The sequence below is a fragment of the Fopius arisanus genome, unplaced genomic scaffold, assembly GCF_000806365.1.
Source record: "Fopius arisanus strain USDA-PBARC FA_bdor unplaced genomic scaffold, ASM80636v1 scaffold00006, whole genome shotgun sequence".
In the NCBI taxonomy this organism is placed as follows: Eukaryota; Metazoa; Arthropoda; class Insecta; order Hymenoptera; family Braconidae; genus Fopius; species Fopius arisanus.
In genome coordinates, this window is record NW_011887745.1 from 16,164 (window position 1) to 34,223 (window position 18,060).

At 37.3% G+C, this 18,060-nt stretch overlaps 3 protein-coding genes across 11 annotated transcripts; 2 read left to right on the forward strand and 1 right to left on the reverse strand.

The window, feature by feature from the left end:
• The first annotated feature begins 6,045 nt into the window (after positions 1-6,045).
• Positions 6,046-9,205, forward strand: LOC105273556 (uncharacterized). The gene is made up of 3 exons (XM_011316050.1): positions 6,046-6,680; positions 6,913-7,374; positions 7,536-9,205. Exons 1-3 carry the CDS (start codon positions 6,456-6,458, stop codon positions 7,653-7,655), a joined length of 807 nt encoding a protein of 268 aa, XP_011314352.1. The 5' UTR covers positions 6,046-6,455; the 3' UTR covers positions 7,656-9,205.
• Positions 9,206-10,587: 1,382 nt separating this feature from the next.
• Positions 10,588-14,294, reverse strand: ari-1 (E3 ubiquitin-protein ligase ariadne-1). Of its 5 annotated transcripts, none has more exons than XM_011316051.1 (4): positions 14,206-14,294; positions 11,496-12,741; positions 11,186-11,412; positions 10,588-11,037 (listed from the first exon to the last, which is right to left on the reverse strand). In XM_011316051.1, the coding sequence occupies exons 2-4, from the start codon at positions 12,717-12,719 to the stop codon at positions 10,956-10,958; spliced, it is 1,533 nt and encodes a 510-aa protein (XP_011314353.1). In that variant the 5' UTR covers positions 12,720-12,741; positions 14,206-14,294; the 3' UTR covers positions 10,588-10,955. The 5 variants fall into 5 exon arrangements, with proteins under 5 accessions (XP_011314353.1, XP_011314356.1, XP_011314355.1 ...); XM_011316054.1 differs by lacking the exon at positions 14,206-14,294 and adding an exon at positions 13,830-14,190; XM_011316053.1 differs by lacking the exon at positions 14,206-14,294 and adding an exon at positions 13,830-14,190 and having other exon boundaries at positions 11,496-12,744.
• Positions 14,295-14,296: 2 nt separating this feature from the next.
• On the forward strand, positions 14,297-17,831 carry Aduk (Another Drosophila Unc-51-like kinase). 5 transcript variants are annotated; one of them, XM_011316058.1, is made up of 9 exons: positions 14,297-14,381; positions 14,709-14,825; positions 15,222-15,373; positions 15,575-15,789; positions 16,176-16,402; positions 16,665-16,926; positions 17,089-17,286; positions 17,346-17,530; positions 17,630-17,831. In XM_011316058.1, the coding sequence occupies exons 2-9, from the start codon at positions 14,739-14,741 to the stop codon at positions 17,741-17,743; spliced, it is 1,440 nt and encodes a 479-aa protein (XP_011314360.1). In that variant the 5' UTR covers positions 14,297-14,381; positions 14,709-14,738; the 3' UTR covers positions 17,744-17,831. The 5 variants fall into 5 exon arrangements, with proteins under 5 accessions (XP_011314360.1, XP_011314358.1, XP_011314362.1 ...); XM_011316057.1 differs by lacking the exon at positions 14,297-14,381 and adding an exon at positions 14,390-14,463; XM_011316056.1 differs by lacking the exon at positions 14,297-14,381 and having other exon boundaries at positions 14,388-14,825.
• The last annotated feature ends 229 nt before the right edge of the window (positions 17,832-18,060 follow it).

Here is an 18,060-nt window from a genome sequence, read left to right on the forward strand (position 1 = left end):
TGTTTTACCGAATTACCCTTATTGGTAATCATTTTTTAAATTAATGATAATGACTGCAATAACCTCGGTAATAACAATCAGAGTAATTATTGTTGTTGAATTTCTACTTCTCTCGCAGGGGAGAGCCATTCGGTGACAAAGTGGAAGATTGAAATCACAAATGATACAGCTAGTACGCAATACCAAACGTAAGCAGTGCAAGAAGCATGACTCATTGATTTCATGACGCCATTAATACGTGTATGAGAAAGAGTCAACTGCCCGCGGACCAACGAATATTTTTATTTACATTGCCAGCAAATCTATATCAGATTGAATAACAAATTCATGATTTCGGAAAAATTATTTAACCCATTGTTTAACGAAGTAATAAATTTAGTATAAAAAACATATTTCTTTTTTATTTTTATTTTTGGGAAATTCCACTTGGTAGTTGATGAATTGATGATAGTTAATTGTTAGGTATTTAATTTATCTGCTTGTGTTTGTTTAAACGAAAAAATGTTAAAAATTACGATTGACGAATGCTTTTAGAAAAATAGAGGAATTGGGGGGTAATTGCATTATTATTATTGTTTCCACTATTATTAAACTTCTGGTGCAGGCCTTGAATCGCGGAATGAACGGATTTAGAACGGCCTTTACTGGTGCTGACTTGTGCTAGCGAAAAGGAATTGTAAAAACCCCAGAGGACACATGGAAAATAGTTGTCAACAATGAGATAAGATCGGTAATTGAATTTGATTTGTCCACACGTATGGACCATTATTTTCTTTGTACTCTGTACGCATTGTGTCTGCACGCAGTGAAATGAAGTGAACTTGATTGTCATGAGTACTTGACTATTGAGAAAAAAATCTTGCCAAATAAAATAACCAATCAGTAATCCGTTGAGAATTAATACAGTTACATCCACTTGTAATTGTACATTAATTTTGCAGGGGAATTTTTGTTCTGTAGGAAAAATTTTTATCAACGAAAAATGGTGGAACGAAAATTTTTCCAAAAATGAGAAACGATTTTCTTCGGGGCGGAGTGAGAATTGCAATTCGGTAATTGCAGGTGCGGTAATTAGAAACTTCCTGTTAGGACAGATATTATCACGATTATCGACACTCTAAAATTTCATACATCAAATGGACTACGCAGCAAGTTAGTTCCGAGTGTTTATCGCAACTCGATACAAGAATCGTATACAACTCATTCATGATTTCATTCATTCTTTGACTTTCTTTTTATTTCAATGTTTTTGTTGATTCTTGGAATGACACATGTGCGCATGTTTACTACATTCCAAGGGTTCACTGGAATGTCCTTGTTGAAAATAGTTGAAAATTTTTAATATTTTTCGGATCTGAAAATTACGATTCACTGGCGAAGTGGTGAACTAGGATAAATGCATTTTTTACATTTCTTGAATTTTTTTCGAGACCACTTTTCAGTCAATATCACGGAATTGAAGGTATATATCGATTTTTTAGCATAAACATTTTTTATTGAAAAAGATAAGAGCTATAAAAATGGTGCTTATGAAAATGTCGTTATTTTCTTTCAATTCCGAGATATCGGTTATAAACTCGTTAAAAATACTTCGCAACAGAATTTCACTGAAAATTCACAGAAATTACCCGAATTTTCAATTAAGAAATGGAGATAAATGCCAGATTAATTGAGAATTGCTGAAAATGTCATCTTTTTTTCTTCTCGGCAGCATTTCCATCATATAATTTTGCCGTAATGTAGACTATATCATCTTCCCAAAGTTTTTTCTCCCCGCGATTCACGAATTTAGCGCAGACGAATGTGAAGTCACGGAGTGATTTCAATAGTAATTGTTTTGAAATAACTCCAAAGCGGTGATTTCCGGCGAGACATCTCGATCATTGGGTCCGGGGTCGATACACTCTCCCGTTAATGAAAGAAAAATAAATAAAAAAAACTCCCGGATCTTGAATTTTCCCACTGGTATCAACACCTATCGAGACTTCAAGAAAAAAAATGCGAAAAAAAGAATGTGCAATTAAAAAAAAATAATTTCTGTCAAGTAAATACACTTCAGAGACAATTCTCTGAAACTCCAAAAAATTTTGTACCTCGTGAGTGATTCCTTCAATTTTTTTCTGTTAAACAAATTTTTTTGAGAATTAAGAGAGTGAATTTAATTGATGGAAATTAATTTTTCATTCTGAAAATTTTGAAAATAATGGAAAACTCACCTAATCATAATACCGAGCCTTAAATGGACAGAAGCTCACTCATAAACCGGATAATCACCCACGAAAATGACCGACGCTGTCAGTAGGAGACTGTCAACTCGGCTATCACTTATCGACTTATCGATTTTCTGTCACTGTTTTGCAATTTTTTTTTGTTTTTTTTTGGAAAAAAAATGTATGAAGATGGAGAGTTAACTCGTGCGTGTCAATCATGCGATAACTAAATAACTCAGGAAGGGGTCACTTCATGACTGTCAATGTGGAGTACGACTGTCAATGTGGATGGAGCACCGCAAGCTCTTCTCTACCTCAGGGACGTCCATGAATTGGGCCCTCCCCCCATGAAACACTATATTAAATATTAAATATCAGCGAGTCTTCAATTAAATTTGAGTATTATTACGCATAATTTACGGATTTATATGCCCGACAATATAATTTGTATCGGAAAAATCGGAATCGAGTAAGAACATACATTTTAATATAGTGAGTTCTTTAAATTAAATTCGTACTGAGGGAACAATTATTTTTTACCAGAATATTATTCACTCGCATTGCGAGAGGAATTCGTAGAAAACTGTAGATATATTCCAGATTGATGGAAAATATTAAATGGGGATCGATTATTCTAGCCGTTTGAGACGAACCGCTCGGTCCTCAATTCAAAGTCGATTTGTAAAAAAAGATTTTCTCCCATCGAATGCGCATTGTGTAGAATCAAATGCACAATAACTCTTCAACATATAAAAAATTTAGTAATTGATAAATAATTATATTGGTAAAACGATGAGATACTTGGGAGAAAATAATGGGAAAATTGTACCTGTGGGATTACAACAAAATATTTCATCTCTCTCACCAATACATTATCCTACTCTTTATTTTATATTCAATTATTAATATATATCTATATTGTCAGTATAAGTAATTAGTTATTCCATCTGGGAATATCGTATGTACATCGTATCGAGTATTATCATAGCGATTATTCAATCGACAAATTGTTATTCCCTCAGCCCTAACAATTTCTAAAAAACATTTCCTAAAATCGTGAAGAGTTGCACTTGTCGTGCGTACGCATGCTTCACCCTACAAATTTAAATAACTGTAAAAGAATTTATGCCCACTTTAGTCATCGGCGGTCAGAGCAATCATCCTATTTGTTCGGTCGTCGTGATATTATGAATGACGATAAGAAAAGATACCAGAGAACATCGACAAATTATATCGAGTCGCTCTCACGGATGATCATCACCCGAATTTAATCAGAGACTCCATTTCTTCCATTACCGATTATTCAAACGAATAACAATTACGCAAAAGAATCCCGCAATAATCCTCGCAACCCTCGATTCCCAAATCTGAGAAAAAAAAATTGCAGTTCATGCATAATCGAGAATTCTTGAATATCCAATGAATCAATCGGTCTCTCAACGCAATATTTTTTTCACTTGAAATTACAGCATAATGTAATTTTCTCTAAAGACTCCGTAAAATTGATTAATTGCATTCTTTCATGTAATGCAATTGTCGGAGGAGAAGAGGATTGCCGTGGCAATTCGATAATACCCGCGGATGATTGAATAAAAAATATAATATAAAACATTGATTGTAACAAAGTGGTGGCAATAAAATTTTACGATTGTGACCGCCTCCTTATAGTTTGTACAGTTCTTAACGTTTAGGTTAGTATCACCGCCGGACAGTGGTATAATGACCCAATTATATCATTTACACGTTGACTCACAACCGTCAATTTGTTCATGTCCGGTACCCCACACCAACTTATAATAAAACATCGGCATTGCCGTGTGTTATCCGCACTCATAACCGATTCAACTCTATTATCATTGATCAATACCCCCCGCAAAGACATATCAACCAGTAAAAGTTGTTCTCTCCAACGATTTTTATTATTCCATTTTATAACAGCATTCAATTTTCTCGGATCAACTATTATTTTTCCGATCTTTCCTATCAGTCACTTAATTCTAAGACTACTGATTCACTTTGGTAAATAATAAGTTATTATTAATTAATACCCCTCGACAAACGAAGCAGCAATGTCATTTCTTAAAATTATTTTATTTATTTATCTCTGACAGAAAATTAAAAATAATGTAACCAACATGTTAAATAAAATAGGCGCATACTTTTAGGGGTAATGAACGAAATTATAACCATAGGCTTATCAAAAAAAAAAAGAACCGGATGTATAGATTTCGTAATTTGCGCCAGCTAATTGAAAAATATCTCCAGGTACTTGTGATCGCCATTCTCCCAGCACCAGTTGTAACTACACTTCAGCCTCATACTCATGCATAATCGCTGCAGATATAAATCGAGAGAGAGACGGCTTTTCTCCTCCATTCATCGAGCCAGTCAGTCGGCCTTTGAAGGTTGCTCGTTCGAATAAAAAATAATAATAGTGATAAAAACGAGACACCAGCACTAGAACGCGACGACTGGAAGAGAGAGGGCCCCCCTCCCCCCTCCTCCCACCCCATTCCCCGTGGATTTTCTTCGCACACTTTTTCAGACCTCAAGTCCTGCGAGTGGCCTTAGGGGAGTGTCAACCGCTTACCACAGTTTAATAAATTGGCCGAAAAAAAAATAATGCAATTGCGTAATTGAAAGGCGGGGGGCACCTCCTCCCCGCTCTTCATGTACCCCTCACCTGTGGGCAAATGGAAATTTCGCACTCAGGATATTGATTCGTGGGCGTCCAAAAATCATTCGTCCATATGATGAATGATTTATGACTATCGAAAACTTTAATTAGTACTTCAATTTAGTAATTAGGAAATTGCAGAAATTTTTTTTTAGGTGTATTTAGGTGTAGAGATATTTATTTGGGGAATTGGGGAGTAGGAGGATGGGAAGATGGCAGTTCTAGAATTTCGTCAAGCCAAGTGGAAATAAAGAGACTATGCAAAGATCTGGTGTCAGTGACCGCTGGATGCCGGTATGAACCGAGTACCGAGTCATACTCTCTCTCTTGCACTTGGAGTCATGGATCGCAGGTGACTTTCACTTCGGGTGCATGCGAAGACCGCTTGCAGTTCCAATCCAATGATTCATTCAGTTTAACCTGGAAAGCTACCGCGTAGAGAAAAGATTTCTTGCTCCCAGGAAAAATCCCTCGATTCTGGGAACTGCAATGTGAAAATAAATTGCAGGATTGAAGAATTGCATGACTTTGCAAAAACACGTTGAAATCGTTTCAGATTGTAATTTCTAATTAAATTTTTATTGCGTCTGTCTGATAGAATGAGTTTAAGACAATTGTACATTTTTTCTGAACAATCGAGAAAAAAAAATCCTGAATTATCAATGTCCTGATTTTTCAGTGTAATTCAAGGAATTCTGAAGAAAAAAAATCCAAATTTTCGCCAGAAAATTTCAACAGGAATTTCCAACAGTAAAATAATAAGAACAAAACAGTTCTACGATGTTCTCCAAAAACGAAACCAGTAAAACATCTTCGGAACAATTGAAGAATCACCCGGAACTATTCCAGGGCTGAATGAACCAAGCTATAACTGTGTGTTGCAATCCTCAAGTTTGAAAAATCCTTCGGCGAATTGAACCCGCGGGTGCTACCAGGGGAGGGGATAAAACTTGAATGATCCATAGAGTAAAGTACAAGCAAAAAAAGCTGGTGGGGATGGGATTTCCATGAGGGGCGGCGGCAGGGGGGATTCGTACTGGTAGCGCCGATTCCCGGAACGCCGACTCACAGCATGTGGGGGAGGGGCCGAGAGCGGCGCGGGGGGAGGATGCCGGCCGTGGAGGGGTGGGTGTCGTGTCAGTGGGGGAAGAGGGGAAGTGGCGCGTTCAGAAATGGCCGCGGGAAAGTAGCGAGCGGCGAGTTGGTGCGGTTTTATCGGCACAGATTTGTCAGTTAAATATCAGAAACTCCACAATTTCCTACACCACAATTAATCAGTTAATTAACCAGTGACATTCTCGATGCTGTGGTAAAAATAAAGGAAATTGATGTAACTTGTGGTGATTTAAATGGGGTGTCAGAGATGGAATTAATCTGGCGCCGTTGATGTGGAGTTGTGCAGCGGGCACTCATTGACGGATTTCTGATTGTGTGGGAGAGGGAGAGACGGTGGAAAGAATTTCATTCAATTGTTGGTGGTGGCGTTGGGATTTGAATTTTTTTTTTTGTGGTTGTTTGTGATTTTTGGGGGGGTGGGGGGCTTCGTTTGGAACTGTTTTTGGGAAAAAATGGCCGGTGACAGCGCAAAGAACAATGATATCGGTGGGGGGGATGAGCAGGGTGCGTCAGCGAGGGGAGAACCGCATTCCAGAGTGGGCGGCATTCTGGAATGCGATCCACACGGGAACAGGAATTCAATCCACAGTGAGGGAACAACTGGGATCGGAGAGGGTGTCTGTCGGTATGGGAGTCATTCCGATGCCGCTGCTATGTCTTTCATTGAGATTTGCCAGGTAATTTTTTTGGAGGAAAAAAATCCACTCAAATTTCATATAAGATCATATATATATATTCATTTATAATTTTTTTTTTTACAAAAAATAAATAGAATGTCAAAAATTATATTTTGACATTTTCCCTTCTAAAGTCTATAGTTTTCGGATAAATCCACATGTCATTAACATATTCAATTCAATTTTGCCCTTATTTTAGCAAAATGTCATTGATCAAATAATTTTCTTTCAGAATCGAATGCAAAATCTATTTCCTCAATTGGCACCGCCTCCTCGTTACGCCAGCTGCGATGATTCCGTCGAGTTGACAGCCGAATGCCTAGCAAAGGACGTCATCAGATACCTCTTGAAGGAGGACATGTATCTGATATCAAGAGATCCGATATCTCGCAGTATGCGCCATAATGTGTACCAGATGCTGAACAAGCACAGCATTTTATTCACAAGTATGGTGAATCGTCTGAATGTAGTGCCTGATACTGCGTACGAGGCATTCACTGGTGTTGCTGATGAGCTCTTCCTCCAGGGAGGAATAACGTGGGCGAGAATAGTGTGTCTTTACGCCTTCATGGGAAGACTGGCCCTCTGGGCAAAAGACGGAAGGATGCACGAGTTGAGGAAGAAATTGCCATTGTACGTTTCGAGATACATCGGCGAGGAAATAGCGCATTTCATAAAGGGATACGGAGGCTGGGTAAGTCCGCCACACGTTAAAGTGAAATAAGAACTTTTTTATGGATTTGAAGAATTTGGAAAAAAATTTACGTTAATTTAATTATAATGAAGTAGTTGAAAAAAAAATGAGCAATGGGAGACGGAAATTTGTATTAAAGAAAAACTCCCGTTTTTCTCCAGGAACAACTCTGCATAGAATATCCCATCGCCGAGGAGGTGAGTGGTGCCATTTGGAGAAGTCTCCTGATGACTGGAGCAACGTTGAGTCTCGTTGCAACAATTTTAGCTGTGACCTCTTGAAAAAAAACTCGTAAGAAAACATTTTTCCCTACAATCCACTCGAAAATTGAAGGAATCACGTACTTATTAATCCTGTGATCGTATCGTTCGGAAACGTGTGATAATAAATTGACATCGGTGCACAAATAATTTTTTTTAACCACAGAGCATTTTATGTTTCTATGAGGAACAAGAGAGAGGGCTTTTCGTCCAAATGAGTACAATAAAACAAAGTTTATGTATCCAATAAATACTCAAATGAATTTATAAATTTTCATTCACGCCAAATGATAATTTCAAAATTTTTTAACGAATTTAGGTAGCATCTCAAATTGTTTTGTATTTATTTTATAATTTATTCTAGGTAGAAAGCTATGAATTAATTTTTCAGCAATGCGCTTTAATGTAAGAATAGCAACAAATTTTATACGGAAATCACTGCAATTTTATAATACGTCATGTTTACAATTATTATAAACTAGAAACTTATATTATTTTTCAAATAAAGTTAAACTTCAAAGTTGTGTAACGAATGTAAAGAGAATAAAATTAGGGAAGACCATGACAGTTTACGATTTAATACATTTTATTTAAAAAAAAAACAATTCCCAGTCGAATGAAGGTGTTTATCTCGCAGGACATATGCTAATTTCTTATAATTCATGTTAGAAATTTCGACGATAAAGTCTATCAAATCTAATTTAATTTGATATACATTTTACAAGCGTTATTCCATAGCAAATGATGAAAACAAGGTGGTATACTTCTCTCCATTTTTCAGTAAGTCTTGTACATTGTCTACTCGTCCCTCGGATTTATGTGAAATATTTACATGTTTGGCTCTCCACTATACTCCATTAATCGCAATCAAGTAAGAATATACACTTAAAAATAGAGGGTTCTCTTAATTAAATTCACACTGAGAGAACAATTATTTTTCACTAGAATATTATTTAGATAACTGTAGATATATTCCAGATTGATGAAAAATATTAGGTAGGGGATTGATTATTCTAGGTGTTGGAGACGAACCGTTCGGTCCTCAGTCCAAAATCAATTGGCAAAAAAAGGATTTTCTCGCATCGAGTACGCATTTTGTAAAATCAAATGCACAATAACTTCTCAACATATGAAAAATTTGGTAATTGATAAATAATTATATTGGTGAAATCATGAGATTACTTGGGAGAACATAATGGAAAAATATTGTACTGGTGGGATCACAACAAAATGACTCATCTTTCCCACCAATACATTCTCCTACTCTTTATTTCATATCTACATATATCTACAGTGTCAGCATAACTAATTGGTTTTCCCATCTGGGAGTACTCGGATCGAGTATTATCTCTAACAAATCTAACAATCTCACACTTTATTATTTTTAATCAGTTTTCGTCTCAAGTACGATAGATTTGAGAAAAATAGATTTTCTCCCAGTGTACAGAAAACGTGCAATTTACTCTTATCTTTATGATCCTCGTTCACGATTTTCCTATATTCAAGTGTTGTTACTGTCATGAACTGTCGGGACTTAATTCCCCTCGACGTTATTATTAACAAAAAAAAAATAAAACGAGCTTATCTAACTACTGATGCACTCTGAATCTCCACGAGAATCGCCACAAAAACGCACTGTTAAACATTTAGCACGGAATTTTCGGATAAACTCTAGATTCCATGGACTTTTTTTTTCTTTTCTCGGAAAATTCACAATTTTCAACAGTGCATAATAAACATTAACAATCATCGATGGATGATCTAAAGCTTTTTTCTCTCTAAACAGTTGAAAAAAAATTCTTATGAAATGATAAAGTGAAAACTGCCACATGCAGTCGCAATTTTCTCATTTCCATCCTCTTGATATTTATTTTACTTGCATAATGTGTACACATATTCCAATATTAAATAGCGTCTTTATGTTCTATGTAAAATGTACAAACGGAACGCGATCCCGTTTTCACGCACTATATCATATTGTGGGGAAAGATGCCTAAATGAATTCGAGAATTTTGAGCAAATATTATTGCAGTAAAAGTTCACTCAACTATATTCTCTCCCTCTTCTGGAAAACAGAAAATCCACTGAACACCAATACAATACCCCCAACGAAAGTGATTGATGCTCCTCAATTACCCAGTACGAATCAACAATTACAATTGTAATTCAGCAGCGAAGAGTAACAACTCGATGTCCATTATAAAAAAAAAATACTTTTTCGAGGAATACATCTGAATTTAGGAGGCATATCGCAATTTTTTGTGGAAACCTTTTATGTAGTTTTCAATTCACTGTATAGAAAAGGTCTTCACGAAAAAATCGCTATCACTCTTAGATTTAAAGATTCCTGTCAAATATGTGGAAAAAAAAGAATTTTGAATCGCTTGAAAAAATTTCGCTATTTGTTTTAGATTCATAGATATTCATCTTCGCAACAGAATCACATAAATCTCCCCCTCCCCCAGGAACGAGCACCTCCGATCCCACATTGGAGCGATGATTTGGTCCTTAAGAGGCGAAAATTAGTGAATAACTGTAATTTTGTTGAATCATTTATTTATTACTCTTGAAAATATCATGGCAGTTGTAGCCTGGACGTCTCTCAACCGAGAGCAACGGCGAATCATTCCACACTACCACGAAAAAAAAGCAATTCACTATTTGCTCGAGCTCATCGCCATAGATAACACAATTTCTCTTCCACTCTCCACTTATGAACCAGTTTATTCTCATTACCAACTAACAAATGAATTTAAAAAGAAGAATCAGTTTTAATAACGCCTAAACATCGCTTCCTCACCGAATAATCATTTTTGGTTTCTCGTTTTTACAATAAGAAAGAAAGAAATTCAAAATCCACCGACAGACAATTGAAACTGGAAAAATTGTTTTCTTCATTTTCACATTTTAAAAAATGATTCCGTTTACATCAGTAAGTTATTAATTTTCTTTCAAAAATCACATTTATACCATTTATGAAATTTTAAGTATCTCTAACCGCCGTCGTGCAATGAAAAACACTAATACCTTGAGACTCGAGAGCGAAGCAAATAAAATAAAAGTGACAATTTCTCTAATTTTGAATCCAACATTTCTGATCGCACATTAAGGAAAATTTTTCGAATCGATGACCACAAGAGACCCTTCGGTCCTATCTCCCATCAGAAATCTGTTATATATACTTTTTGTTTTGAATTTTCATTTATTTATTTTTTTTTTACGAGTTATCACAGTTGAGGCGGTCACGGGAGGGCTAGAGAGTGAGGGGCAGACCATTGCATCCCTGATACGAGGAGAATTCCGTTTGCGATTGGCTATTTCTTATTCGGTGTAATCCCACCATTCTTTCTCGTAGCCCTCATGCACGTGCTCGAGTAATACCTTCCTCCGATTGTCACAATATCTTGGAGAAAAATAGTAACAAAAAGAGAAGATTAATCAAAAGATTCCTTAAAAAAATTTATTGAAGTTGGGCATCGCTGCTATTGTACGTTAAGTTTCATAATATAACGAAATAAAAAACTAATAAAATCAAAATATAGAGAAATTACCTGTATTTGTCTTGAACTTTTTGCTTGATGTCAGCAAGATTTTCACTCGTTATGTTCCTCTCGAGATACTCGGACAACAATTCGGTCGCACCTTCCAGATCCTTCTGGTTATCCTCGAAGATCACAGATTGATTATTTTTCCTCAAGTAATAAGCAAAAACGTATGTGTACGTTAGAGTCTGTCTGCATAAACACAGAATATCAACGGCTTTTTTCAAGAATTGGACCTGCAACCAAAATTTCATTTTTCCAACCATAAATTTTTGTTATAAAATTTCAACCGTCATTACAACCGCCTCCGACAAATTACCTCGATCCAGGACATATTGTGTTGCTGCATCTCCTCCATCTTCTCCTTGACACTGGCATACAATTTACTCTCAAACTTGAGTGACTGCAGATGATTCATGTACCGATTGCAATAAAACAAGTATCTCTGGAGTGCTGAACGTGATTTTTGTTGTGTATCCCTGGCAGCTCTGGCCTCATCCTCATCATAACGATTGCAGTGGTACCAGCTGGAGCCATGTGGCTCCCAGGGCCCCAAACAAACCCAACAGAACTCAGTCTTGCAGTTCTGATTCTTGCATACCATGTGATTGCAGCCCCCATCTTTTTCAATAGTGACATTACACTTTGGGCATTCCTTGGTATTGGCAGCGATCCAATTAGACGTTTCGGAATCATCGTCACATTTTTTAATCCACTTGCGTAGGAGATGACATTTAACTGGATCGTGCCAATTTTCACCGCAGTGAAAGCAGAATGTATGTCCACACTTACACGTCACTGGTTTAGCCTCAACGTATTGAACTTTTATTGCGCTGTTGCAGTCCGGTGATGGACACCATCGCAGTAACCTGTTACACTCAACAAAACTGTTTGTAATGAGATGCTGATATTTAAGCTTGACTTTAGAATCCTTCACCAGCCGCATGACACTAGCATCATCAACGAGAATGTCACAAGCATGAGCAGCACACGCTATAGTCTGACCAACCCCTTCTTCCATTATTTTTGTCGTCAAATACTCGCCCCAGCATCCAGCACAGAACCGATGGCCACACTCCAGTCCCGTCATCATGGAAGATGGTAACGTTGTGAAGCAGATACCACACTCCTCGGTGCCATTTGTAGATGTTTTCCTTGACAATGAGCTCTGGGCAGAACGTGATCTACTGATGAGTGCACCTTTGCTAAATGGATTGACAACTCTAGCCTCGGCGAATAATTTCTCCTGATCTCCATCGTAGAATCTCTCCATGAGCTTCTCCTTGTCCCACTTGAAGTGATTCAATAATATTCTAGTTGTCGTTGCTGGTATCTCAACAACTGTATTGACTTCCTTGATGCAGTCCACCATGTGCTGAACAATTTCCTCAGTGGTGAGTACCTCGAAGGGATAATCATCGGCATCATTGGTGCGTTCTCTTAGGTTACCAGGCTCGCACTCCATGGCAAAATCAACGTCATCTCCGCTGGACTCGTTGCCAGAGTCCACCTCGTCGTAGAGAGTTTCCTCGTCAGAGTCCATTATTTTTTTATGTCTCCTCAAGCTGCTAAAAACAACAACAATACAACAAAAAAATCATCGTGAAAATCACATTGGCTCTGTCTGCCAAATTTATTATGATTTTTTTTGTTCTGTTATCATTTAATTTATTATTTTATCTACTATGGCTAGAAATAATTCTAATTGAATAATAAATCTAATATCTTAAATATGTGACATTGCGTCAAGTCTGTCACATCACGTCAAATATCTCGCATGTTGAATAAAAATTTGACAGAACCCGTGGCACAATGTCGAGAAATCCATAACAGAAATAATAACCGTGAGTCAACCGAAATCCCTTGACCCTCCGTCCACAAAATTATAATGGTAATTATGACAGCAGCTCTTATTTTAATGAATAAAACATGACCACATTTCGAGGCTAAGAAAGATGGCACTTGAGGTCTCGATCGACCCAGTTCCCATGCCCTGTTTACACCGAATAAACATTCCCAATTGCAAATGCCATCAGTTCAAACAACAGCATAATAATAAGTACCACAATTCCCCACCCAACTGCCCATTAACACCTGAATAATCAGACATGGACTAATTAAGAAACAACGAAACGCAAATTTCGTCACTTTGTGACGTCAGGGGTAGATAAACGACCCCAAGACCCCAGGAGTTTTCCTCAATTTCCCAAGCAATTTTTCCCGAATTTACCTCGTAAATCAGCACCTGAACCACTGAAATTTCGGGAAAACCTCCTGTATTCCGGGAACAATCGAATAATACTCGATCACTCGGTGGAACACAAGGAAAAAAAAGGAAAGTTCTATCTGACGCACCGAGGACTGAAATCACGGAACTGCCCTGAGTCGATCCCAATCCCTCATGATTCAATTCATGACGAACAGGTGCCGCTGGAATGACATTCTCCCTTCTTTCTTCAGATCAAAATCTTTATTTCCCCTAGTATAAACAATTACGTAAACCTGTAATTGGAGATATCTCCGAGGTTAATTGAAATACGTCAACTGAAAATTTTCACCTCCTGGGGAGACGTTTCAATCACTCAATATTATCTCACATTAATTCAATGATTTACTATAAAAAATAAATAAAGGGAATGTGGTAATGAGTCACCTGGACGGGTTTTAATGACAGAAGTTGAAATTTTTCGTTTTTTTCTGGTGGTTCTGGCGAGGGAAGACAGGATGTACACTGACAGAAATCAGCTGTTGCAGACAAAGCGCGTGAACGCAGTGACAGCAGACGATTTTCTTGGAGAACGGATGGATTTTCACGATTTTTTTTTGTTTTCTCTTTTGGCAAATGATCTTTTATGTTTTGTGATTTTGTGTGATTTGTCTGGAATCACGGGAGGAAACGAGAGGGACTTGAGGGTTTTGTTGGGTTATGTTTTAGAAATTTTTAAAGGTTTTGATGGAATCGCGGTTGTTGTTTTGATTAAAAGGAATTTGGGGAGAATAGGGTCGAATCGTGGAGGGCAGGTACTCACCCAGTTATGAATTAATTAATCCGGGGGTTTTTTGGTCGAAACTGGGGAACGATTAATTGGAAAATCGTTGGACGACGCACAAGATGCGAACAACGACTGGGATAACGGGTCACGGAAAAAACCGATGGCACCCGAGAGAATCGTCGGGACATGCGTATGTGTCAAAAACATTTGGGGTAAGTACCGTCATACGATGGAGAGGAATTGTGTATTTACTAACCTGTCTGTTGATTTTTCTCTATTTTCTTTTATGAGAGGGTAATTGTCTTGAAAATAGTGATTACACTGAGAGATAAATTAATTATCTTTTGTTTCCATAACAGAATGTGTACATTATTATTGTAGATAGATTTTTTAGATCGATCCAAAATAATCCTTCTAATATATATCTCAGCCAGGGATTGATATTGTTTACAGAAAAAAAATATCTTGTGAAAGGCATTTCAAGTCATGAGTATCTTCAGCATTAGTGATTTTAATAGGTAGAAATTTTTTTTTCTCAGCGCATGAGGTAATTTATTAAATCAAAAACCATGAGTTCACCTACGTTGAATGATTATACGATTCTCGAGAAAATCGGCACTGGAAGTTATGCCACTGTTCATAGGGCTGTGAAAAAGGTACGTGGAAGATAATTTTGAAGTATTTTGGGAAATCTTCTGCTCTCAGGAAACCATGAAATTCGAAATTTAAACAAGATTTCCCAAGTGTTTTCTTGTCATTGAAAAAAGTCGTCATCTTTCCTAATTTTTCTCATACATGAGAAAGTTCTTAATTTTCCAATGAGTTATTATACCGGGCACTTTCAGCTGGGAAATATAGATATAGTACAGTGATTTGTTGGTTGCGAAATATTTATTTTTAATTTCATATTCGATTAAAAAATGCAATAGTGAGAGCAGATATTGTTTTGTATTGCATGCAATTAATTAGCGATTGATTACTTGTCTCATAGCCGAGTGTTTAATGAGCATCTCAGAATTCATCAATTGTCATTGATGTGTTGGCATTCACAGGGCGGCAATCGGGAGATTGTTGCAATCAAATGTGTAGACAGTACGAGCCTCTCGAAATCAGCGATTGAGAATCTTCTGTGTGAAATAAACTTGTTGAAAATTCTGAAACACGAGAATATCGTCAGAATGGAAGATTTTTTCTATCACGAAGGGTCAGTGATTCCTAAAATCAAATAAAGTCATTCTTTAAAATTTCAATAAAATTCCCATAAATATTCTAAAATTTTCAACGAAAATTCAAAGATAATTTTCCGAGAAAGCGCTCGGTTTTTCATCTGAAACTTTTTCTATCCTGAAAAAACTAGAGTAGATTATTTATGATTTATGTTTATTGCATTCACATCCCCGAGCAGTCGGATTTATATTGTAATGGAGTACTGCAACGCAGGGGATTTATCCAGCTTTATAAAAAGGAAAAGTCAATTACCGGAAACAGTCTGCCGCAAATTTCTTCAGCAACTAGCCCTTGCACTGAGGTACATGCGTTCTCATAACGTGTGTCACATGGACTTGAAACCGCAGAATTTACTGTTGACCACGAAACCTGTCTTGACACTCAAAGTCGGAGGTTCGTAATCCTCAGGTTCAGAGGGCTATCGTTTTATAGATTATTTTATTGAATTCCGAAATTACAATTTTCCACCTTTACAACCATTGAGAAACCGTAAAACTTGTAGCCAATTTAATTCGAAGTTCTAATGAATCCCCAGCTTTTCGAAAAATTCAATTTGATGAGTTTTTCCCAAATATCTCGTGATTGAAGGGAAATATTGATGTTTTCGTAATTCCCTTTTTTGTAGCTCTCACTTTTTTCTCCAAAAAATGTATAATCAAAAATGTCGCCAACTCCCCTCGATTGCGAGGTATTCGCTGAAAATTTGGTAATGATGGAGAAAAATTAGGCAACTAATTTATGAACTCAGGATGACTGATGATTAATTCAAAAATGTACAGATTTCGGTTTCGCCCAGTATCTGTCGACCTCGGAGTCCAAATTTTCGATACGTGGATCTCCTCTGTACATGGCTCCAGAGATACTTCTGCGTCATGAATATGATGCACGTGTTGATCTCTGGAGTGTTGGGGTGATAATGTACGAATGTCTCTTCGGGAAGGCTCCATATTCCAGCAGTAGTTTCGAGGAGTTAGGCGAGAAAATAAAGACCTGTAAACCAATTGAGGTATTCCCCCGAAATCATTCAACTGAAAATTGATAGAAAAATATTCTCAGCACCCAGAGCAAAAAAAAATTCACAATTAAAAAAGTTAATCTTAAAGTGAATTTGATGATTTCAAGATTTCACTGGATGAAAAATTGGTGTCCAATATTTTTCAGGCGATTTTCGCATTTCAATGTTTAATTTCAATAAAAATTGATTAAACCAACTGGTGCTCTGATTTCTTGAAGCAAATGATTCCCAATCGTTCTTTCTGAATTTTTAGATCCCTAAAGGTTGCTATATATCTCCTGAATGTAAAAACTTGCTCACATCTCTCTTGAAACACGATCCAAACGAAAGACTGAGTTTCGCCGACTTCTTCGGCCACGAATTCCTGGATCTTGCCCACGCACCCACCGAGGAAAACCACGAAAAAGCTATAACTCTCATCCAAAGTGCTGTCAAGGCTGATTCTGAAGGGAACAAGCAGGAAGCCTCCCACCTCTACTGCGAAGCCCTGAGATACCTCATCCCACAATTAACAAGTAATTAGTCAATCCCATTAATCCACGACTTGTAATCGTCCATTGAGGGGAAATCTATGTTTCTCAAATATTTATTTTTCGACTTGCGTCGAATATATGGAATAATATTTCGATGAAAGATCAGTTTCATCTCAGTGCGTTGATCCAAGTGGATTTCCCCAGATGAAGCGGATCCCAATAAGAAAAAACACCTGAGGATGCGCGTTAATGAGTACATTAACAGGGCAGAGAAGTTAAAATTCATGTGCATGAGGAGTTCTAGCACTGAAGAATCGAATTCTCAGAGCAATGATGCCGAAAGGGTCCACAGCCTCCCGAGGAGAACCCTTAGAACCACCTCAGTGCCTTATCGAGAATTACGTACGTATGCGAGATGACAGAATTTTTTTGGCGAGTTAACCCCGGAATTAATTCATTAGGAATTTTGAGTAAAAGTACGACAGACATGGCTTCAGCTTTAGAAATGGGGGAAACAGGGGAACAATATCTCGCAGAGGGGAGTTATGACTTAGCGCTGGAAAGACTCAAGTCATGCCTAGGAATTCTAGTCCCTCTCATCAACAAGGAGCCTCCTGGAAGGAGAAGAGAACTTCTCAATCATCAGGTAACTAGACCTCACGAACTCCAGAGAAAAGTGGAATGTTAAATCCTAAAATTCGATAAATGGAATTGAATTGAATCCAATAAATTGAATTTTTCTCAGATACAAATTTGGATGAAGCAAGCGGAATGTACAAAAGGCCTTTTGGCGACTCAGGTCGTGGATGATTATCCAAAAGAGGTGAAACACCTGCACGATCAATGCTCACTACAATAAATTTTCATTATACACGTAAAAAATAAAAGACTAAAAACAAACTCTTGAATTAGTCCTATTTCTATAAGATAAATATACAAAATATATATGATGGACATAAGATATATAATATATAATATATTTCGCTGAAGTCCTTGAAGTTCTGATCGAAAGCTCATCCCCTCCTGAAGTCTTCCTCTGAAAATGCGACTTCCGGTCGGCCAAATGGACTTTACTCCATCGTGTCGTCATGGAAAATTCCCATTTCCCCCTCCCCCACATTGCAATTACCCCCCCAAAAGCTCCCCTTCCCCAGAAAATTCTCCTCCACCCCCCAC

Excerpts from the sequence above, each read along its gene's own strand:
- LOC105273556 (XM_011316050.1), top strand. The coding sequence starts at position 6,456 with ATGGCCGGTGACAGCGCAAAGAACAATGATATCGGTGGGGGGGATGAG. Across the intron at positions 6,681-6,912 it reads CTTTCATTGAGATTTGCCAG|AATCGAATGCAAAATCTATT; the intron begins GTAATTTTTTTG and ends ATTTTCTTTCAG. Across the intron at positions 7,375-7,535 it reads TAAAGGGATACGGAGGCTGG|GAACAACTCTGCATAGAATA; the intron begins GTAAGTCCGCCA and ends GTTTTTCTCCAG.
- ari-1 (XM_011316051.1), bottom strand. The coding sequence starts at position 12,719 with ATGGACTCTGACGAGGAAACTCTCTACGACGAGGTGGACTCTGGCAAC. Across the intron at positions 11,413-11,495 it reads ACAATATGTCCTGGATCGAG|GTCCAATTCTTGAAAAAAGC; the intron begins GTAATTTGTCGG and ends TTTTGGTTGCAG. Across the intron at positions 11,038-11,185 it reads AAAGTTCAAGACAAATACAG|ATATTGTGACAATCGGAGGA; the intron begins GTAATTTCTCTA and ends TTTTTCTCCAAG.
- Aduk (XM_011316058.1), top strand. The coding sequence starts at position 14,739 with ATGAGTTCACCTACGTTGAATGATTATACGATTCTCGAGAAAATCGGC. Across the intron at positions 14,826-15,221 it reads TTCATAGGGCTGTGAAAAAG|GGCGGCAATCGGGAGATTGT; the intron begins GTACGTGGAAGA and ends TGGCATTCACAG. Across the intron at positions 17,287-17,345 it reads AGTGCCTTATCGAGAATTAC|GAATTTTGAGTAAAAGTACG; the intron begins GTACGTATGCGA and ends TTAATTCATTAG.